At 48.8% G+C, this 6,948-nt stretch overlaps 1 protein-coding gene across 1 annotated transcript; it reads right to left on the minus strand.

Annotated features, from left to right (window-relative positions):
* Positions 1 to 1,818: 1,818 nt before the first annotated feature.
* On the minus strand, positions 1,819 to 5,010 carry LOC127306438 (probable L-type lectin-domain containing receptor kinase S.5). Its single transcript, XM_051337077.2, has 2 exons — positions 3,601 to 5,010; positions 1,819 to 3,067 (listed from the first exon to the last, which is right to left on the minus strand). The coding sequence occupies exons 1-2, from the start codon at positions 4,967 to 4,969 to the stop codon at positions 2,187 to 2,189; spliced, it is 2,250 nt and encodes a 749-aa protein (XP_051193037.1). The 5' UTR covers positions 4,970 to 5,010; the 3' UTR covers positions 1,819 to 2,186.
* Positions 5,011 to 6,948: the final 1,938 nt, after the last annotated feature.

The raw sequence follows: 6,948 nt of genomic DNA on the forward strand, positions 1-6,948 counted from the left end.
CAACCAGCAAACACACAACTAGGAAATCACAATCAGAATTATCACTGGAAATAGCAGCAGCCTTACCATCACCATCAGATTTGTTTTTCGGCTGGTAAGTACCGTTTCTTTTCTCCTTGTACTGCAACTTCCAACAATCATCAATATTGTGGTTAGTTTTCTTACAATACTTGCACAACTTACTTTCTCGTCCCTTGGACTTTGAGCGACCTTTGTCGATCTTGCTCTTATCTCTGTTGTAATTGTTGTTTCTGTGATCGGTCCTGCCTTGGACTTGCAGTGCTTCTGCCTTAGATGATGAACCCTCTGCCTGCACCATAGATCTCATATTTCCCTCCGCTGGAGGGCCTCATATACCTCGGCAAGGGTTAGTTCATCACGACTGTATAATAGGGTGTCTTATAAATTCATAAAAGAATTAGGCAATGAGACTAATAGAAGAAGAGCAAGATCCTCATCTTCATACTTACCTCCATGGACAACAAGTCAGAAACTATCTCTCTAAAGATCGATAAGTGATTCATCATCGACCCACTTTCTTGCAGCTTGTGTGAGAACAACTTCATCTTCACGTGCATCTTACTGGTTAGATCTTTAGTCATGCAGATTGATTCTAGTTTCAACCACAGCGCAGCTGCAGTTTTCTCAACCAGCACTTCCTGCAAAATATTATTGGATAGATGAAGCTGAATTAAAGATAAAGCCTTACGGTCATTCCGCTTTTCATTATCGGTCCAGATCTTGGCATCTTTCTTGCCAAATCCATCAAGAGCTTCATCCAGATCAGAAGTTTGGGCGAGGATCGCCCTCATCTTCACTCGCCACACAGAAAATCTCGTGGTGTAATCCATCTGCGGTAGATCGAACTCCAAGGAAGATATGTCGCAAACCCTAGATTGAAACACGGGGTCTGATATCACTTGCTATAAACGCGTCAAGCAAATAATGACGAACAATAAAAGAAAACGCAACAGAGACACAAGATTTAACCTGAAAAAACCCCTTCCAACACAAAAGGGGAAAAAACCACGGGTGCCAGCGAGAAAAACTTCACTATATTGGGGAGTGTTTACAAATGCCGATGGTTATCTTATATTCTGATAAATCCTAGCCGACGGCTTACTATAGGTATATATAGGCGGTGGCATCGATCCATACCACGAAGGGGCTGCCCCCTCCCCCGAACCCCCCTTCCGCATGCATCCCTGCAAGGCACGACATGTGGGCTAAGCCTACAGGTGATGGGCCTCGCTCCGGTCGTCAAAAGTTAGCCTCCCTTGAGTATATGAATTTAGATCACAATATAAACAGTTTCATTGGGTTTCATTAGATTTCAAAGTGCATGATTAAGTTTTATTGTGTTTCGGAAGTAAGGATTCTGATTTTGTCGAAATAAAACCTGCTTTGGACTTGTTTAAAAGATATTATCAAAATAAATACACACGCACAAAACAGATTGTTAATTTGATATTTATTCTGAAACATGCAACCCTTTTAAATCTAGAACTGCAAATTAACTAGATGCACTAATGGATGGGAGTAATAGTGCTAGTGGTGTGCAAGCATGCATGGTACAATTTGAGACAATAAGATGAGATAACTAGCGAATTTTTGATTGCTTCGAAAATGGTATATGCATGATACCACATCACTCCCTTTTTTCATTTATTGTCATGTCTTGTTGCTAAAATGACTTGAAGTGTGTGATGCTACTACCTATGTTACTCCCACTGCGAGTTGTCATTGTGGATAGTCTAACCAGTTTTTCATAGGTCTACGGTACGGTAGAATAGCTTTTCTCGGAAAATTAAGGGTGCATAGATGATAGATGCTTCCAATATGTCTGGGTCACCTCTCATTAAAAACACCGAGAAGGCGATTAGCAATTTATTTACAGAAATGTTACCTTCGGAATTTGACACGATGGCAGCACAATCAACAAATACACAGCACTCACTTAACCAAGAACGTTCGGTCGCAAGCTCGGCATGCACGCACACTATTTACACCGTAGTCATGTTCTTCCACTTTTGTTCGCCCCGTCGTGGTCACCGTTCACCAACTCACGATCGTGACTCGTGAACACATACCCGACGAACTGGTCCTTCTCCGATCCCACTCCCACGTGCCGTTTGACTGACTCTGCACGTCCCGGCAGCCGCCTCGATCGCCGGCGGAGTCACCAGTCACACCGTGGACGCGTCCCTGTCCGTGATCAGGTCGTGGTCCCTGCTCAGCAGGTAGTTCTGGGTCGTCCACCCCGCCGATGAGGCGTAGTACGAGTACGACGACGAGGAGGTCATGGCCGTGCTGACGCCGGACGTCGGCAGCTCCCCGTCCTCACCCGCGAACGCCGCCACCGGCTGCACGGGCCACATGAACGCCGGCTTCGCGGCCGGCACCTCCGGCGCCGGCGCGGCGCGCGTCAGGATCTGCACGATCTCCTTCGCCCTCGGCCGCTCCCCGGGGTTCGGGTGGCTGCACGCCAGCCCCAGCAGCAACAGCCTTTCCGCGTCGTCCTCGTCGAACTCGCCGTCGGCCAGCCTCCGGTCCACCGCCTCGAGGACGCGCCCTCCGCCGACGCCGTGGAGCTGCCACACGCCCTCCAGCAGCTGGCTGCACCCGACCTGGTTGCTGTAGGAGACGCGCCGCCCCGAGACGATCTCCAGGATGACGGCGCCGAGGCCGAACACGTCCGACTCCCTCGTCGCCCGGCCCGTGTGGAAGCACTCCGGCGCGATGTAGCCCAGGGTGCCCGGCACGCCGATCAAGTCCGTGTACGAGGTCTTGTCGGACTCCAGCGCGCGGGCGAGCCCGAAGTCGCCCAGCCGGGCGTTGAAGTCCTTGTCCAGCATGATGTTCGACGGCTTGAGGTCCCGGTGGATCACGCGCTGGTCGTACTCGTGGTGGAGGTAGTTCAGGGCGGAGGCCACGCCGGCGACGATCTTGTACCGCTGCTCCCAGGTGAGGATGGGGGATTCCGGCCCGCCGAAGAGGTGCCTGTCCAGGCTGCCGTTGGGCATGAAGTCGTACACCAGCAGCAGCACGCCGTTCTGGTGGCACCAGCCTGCAGATTAACCATCCAAATTTTTCAGTTGTTGGTTAATCGATTGTTTTGCAGAATGTGAATAATGAACTAGAATTAGACAATATAGTTTCAGTTATTGGTTGTGAAGATCAGAGAAGTTCAGTTCTTGTTCATCACTTGGTAGGGCAACAACTATCAATATTATCATGTTTTCTTAACCCTAAACCAGGTAACCATTAAGTAATAGAGGTCAAATTTTGCACCACCAAATTGGCATTCCAATAGAGTATTCTATGCATTGGTAGCGATTCAATCATGATCCCAAACCATAATATAAGCAACAAACCTTCACTAGCTAGGAACTAGTCATGGATATTTGGGTGCCAACTGGTGAGGTCAGTTTGAAATTTATAATACGAACTAATTTATAATCCTTATCCCTTGCAATCTGAAAAATCTTTACTCTTGTATATTTATAGATGGCGTTTAACATTTCCGACGATGAACTGAATGGATTAGAACATGAGAAGATCTTTGAAATGGCAATATGTAATAAACAATTCCTTACGTACCGAGGAGCTTGACGAGGTTGCGGTGCCGGAGGAGGTTGATGATGCTGAGCTCGGCGAGGAAGTCCTCCTGCCCCTTGGTGTTGGCCCCGGAGAACTGCTTCACGGCCACCTCCACGGTCTGGCCATGTTCCCCGACCACGGTGGCGCGGTACACCACGCCGTACCCTCCCTCCCCCAGCTTCATCTTCTCGTCGAAGTTGTTGGTTCCTTTCCTCAGCTCCTTGTAGTCGAACTCCTTGGGCACCCCGGCCATGCTCGTTAAATCGATGGTGTTGTGGAACAACGAGTTGGGGTCGTCGCCGATCCTCCTCCGCCTGTTCCTGATGTACAGGCCGAGGAAGAGCCCGAGCGCCAGCGCGACGGCGGAAGGCACGCCGATGGTCAGCCCGAGCTTCCAGCCGGAGAGCGCCTCCTTCTTACCGGGGATGGCGGAGCCGGGGAGAATCTCGACCGTCATGTTCCACATGCTCACGCAGTTGAGCTGGTACGCAACGCCGGTGGACGCCGAGAAGCCGAAGTAAGCCGTCTTGTTGAGGAGGACAGTAGAGAGGTCCAGCGACGCGTTGAGCACGGGGGTGGCCGGCTTGCTCTCGGTCTTGGCCATGTACACCCACACGTGCCGCGACGTGCCGTTGTACTCGACCCACACGAAGTAGGTACCTTTGTCGGTGCTGGTGTTGGTGAGCGCGGGCGCTAGCTGGATGCCGAAGGGGGTGAGGGAGGCGGCGACCTTGGACTGCACGCCGTTCACGTCGAGGCCGACGTGGTTGTCGTCGGGGTCGTAGGGCTGCTTCACGCTGTCAAACTCCACGGCCGCGAACTCGTTGGCGGCGCTGCCGTCGGTGGACACGTTGGTGAGGCCGAGGTACTGGCCGACGCTGCCGGGGGGCGGATCCGCGCCACCGCCGGACGCGACGACGAACGCTAGCCCTTCGCCCTTGACGGACGCGTTCGCTCGGTAGAGGTTGATATTGAACACGGTGGAGAAGGAGGCGACGCGGCGGCCGTCGGCGCTGGAGTTGGAGGCGTTGGAGGCCCAGAGCACGTACGGCGTGGCGAACATGATCCGGCCGGCGCGGTTGACGAGAAACGTATCCGGGTCATTCATCGTGTCCGGCGTGATCTGCAGAGCATGCGAGCTGACGGTGGCGTTGTTGGAGAAGGTCAGGTTGCCCGGGAGCTTCATCAGCGTGGATTCGAACGAGGGGAAGGAGAAGGTGGTGAAGTCCGTGCCGCCGACGGTTCTGGTGAAGGTGGCGGACTGGGCGACGACGGCGGGGAGGAGCGAGCAGACGGAGATGGCGTAGAGAAGCAGGACGACGGCGAAGCCGGCGGTGCTGGCACTTTGGGGACGGCGGGAAGGCGCCATGGTGGTTCGTTGGAGAAATGGAGGGAGTCGTAATGTTGTCTGAACGAAGGGGGTTTTAACTTGCGACGATGCTGCAACTTGCAAGAAGTTGCGTGTCGTCATTTGTACAGTAGTTTGTACGTGGATTGGACTGCCGCCCCCGGTTTGTTGTATACCTCCGTTCTGTTCCATCCCTACAAAATTCTTAATTATGGTTGCGAAATGAAATCCAAATGATAGCAAGCCGGCTGGTTCAGACATTCCAAGCATCATAATATTCATGATTTGCTAATTGAGAACTAAATTCTTACTATGTCATTTAATTTGCATCATGATCCGTGCATATAAATTGTAAGTTGAGTTGCAACTGAGTTTTTTTGTTGCAAGTGAGGATGCAACTAAGAAAAATGCTCCAAGCCATTAGATTTACTTAGTAATTCGTGTAGTCATGAGTTGCAACATAAGTTGTAGCAAAGATTTGATGATATCATCTGACCGTGAACTAAGTTAATTCTCGACTAAGAAATAGTTACACCTATAAAATTCAGATAGTTCAAGTAAAGTCGGTATAATCTCTTGAACATTTACATAGTTTATAGAGGCTGGGGTTAGATCATGTAAGGATTATTTTTTGACGATGCATATCCGGCGTCATACGTTACTTGTATTCATCAACATAATAATACATATTTGGTACGCATACAAGCAACATAACACAAACATGATACAAATGATTGTAGTGATGCAAATTACCGCCGCCGCAACTACCAAAAACACACATCCTACACCGTAGGAGAAGAAGAGCACCAACAGTTGGTCCACACTTTAACATTGAAAAACCCCCTAGCCATGAGGCGTTAATGAGTGCAGCAGCCACTAGCCCCGAAAGACTGAATATAGCCCGACAAACAATATTAGCTGGAGGAGCCATTTGAGCCTCTTCAATGATGGATCCGTTGCCAGCGCCATCCCACCCTTCAAGCGTCCGGATCCTCCACCGTCATCCGCAGACAACCAAGGGTCAAGACCGCCACTGTCCAAGAGCAGCCCATCCCAGCCACCATGCCACGTCGCAGCATCAAAATCGAAGACACTCCAACAGCTTGGACTCGATAAGCCTCTCGCCAATGTCAGCAACACGCCCAACAAGCATGGACATGGACTGGGAGATCATTATTCCTAAGAGCACCATCACATTTGCCCCGCCATGACACTAACAAAGGAACCTCTCTCTCACACACACACACACGCGCGCGATGCAAGAACAGTGATCGGAGGGAAAGTGGAGCGACAGACTCACCGGTGAGAACGAGACCTACAACCGCTACAGTGTGGTTGTTTCCCGTGAGGGAGGGGGATGGGATATTCCTTCCTACATTTTGTACGACTTCGGAGAATAATTTAATAAAAAAATTTGTGTGCATCATTTCGATGCAAAGAAAGGGATACATTCTCCATTTAAGAAAACATAGTTTATAGATAGAAAAATCATAGAAGACCTTTTGTGCAGGGAGTATATATACGTATAATTTCTATTTTGAAAAATTAACAAGTTGTGCTATGTAAAATAAACTAAATAGGCAAGGCAGAGTGGAGATCTATGTTGCCCAGGCTACAATGATCCCGTTATTTGAAAAAATCAAAAACTATATTTCTGAGTTATAAAAAAATATGAAAAATAATCTAAATGTAACTTGGAATGTATCCGAAAACTTTCAAAATATCAATTTGATTTTGAGGTACACAAAAATATTAAAAGTGTGGATCTGAGTATAATGAACAATGCACATTTCCAAATCTCAAAAAATATATGTATCAGATTTTGTCATTTTTGCCATATAATAAAATAATTTCGCATAGCGAGTTTGCAAGCTCGTAAGATATATAATTGACAACTTCCGAAATTGTTTCTAAATTTTTATAACACTTTTAATGTGATTTTTGAATTTTTTACTATTTAGAGGTCACTAGAGCTAGGGAGCCAAAGAGACTTTATGGGC

The sequence above is a fragment of the Lolium perenne genome, chromosome 6, assembly GCF_019359855.2.
Source record: "Lolium perenne isolate Kyuss_39 chromosome 6, Kyuss_2.0, whole genome shotgun sequence".
In the NCBI taxonomy this organism is placed as follows: domain Eukaryota; kingdom Viridiplantae; phylum Streptophyta; class Magnoliopsida; order Poales; family Poaceae; genus Lolium; species Lolium perenne.

Bases quoted from the DNA above. Each gene is read 5' to 3' on its own strand.
- LOC127306438 (XM_051337077.2), bottom strand. From the start codon at position 4,969: ATGGCGCCTTCCCGCCGTCCCCAAAGTGCCAGCACCGCCGGCTTCGCC. The intron at 3,068-3,600 runs GTACGTAAGGAA...GTTAATCTGCAG, and splicing joins CAACCTCGTCAAGCTCCTCG to GCTGGTGCCACCAGAACGGC.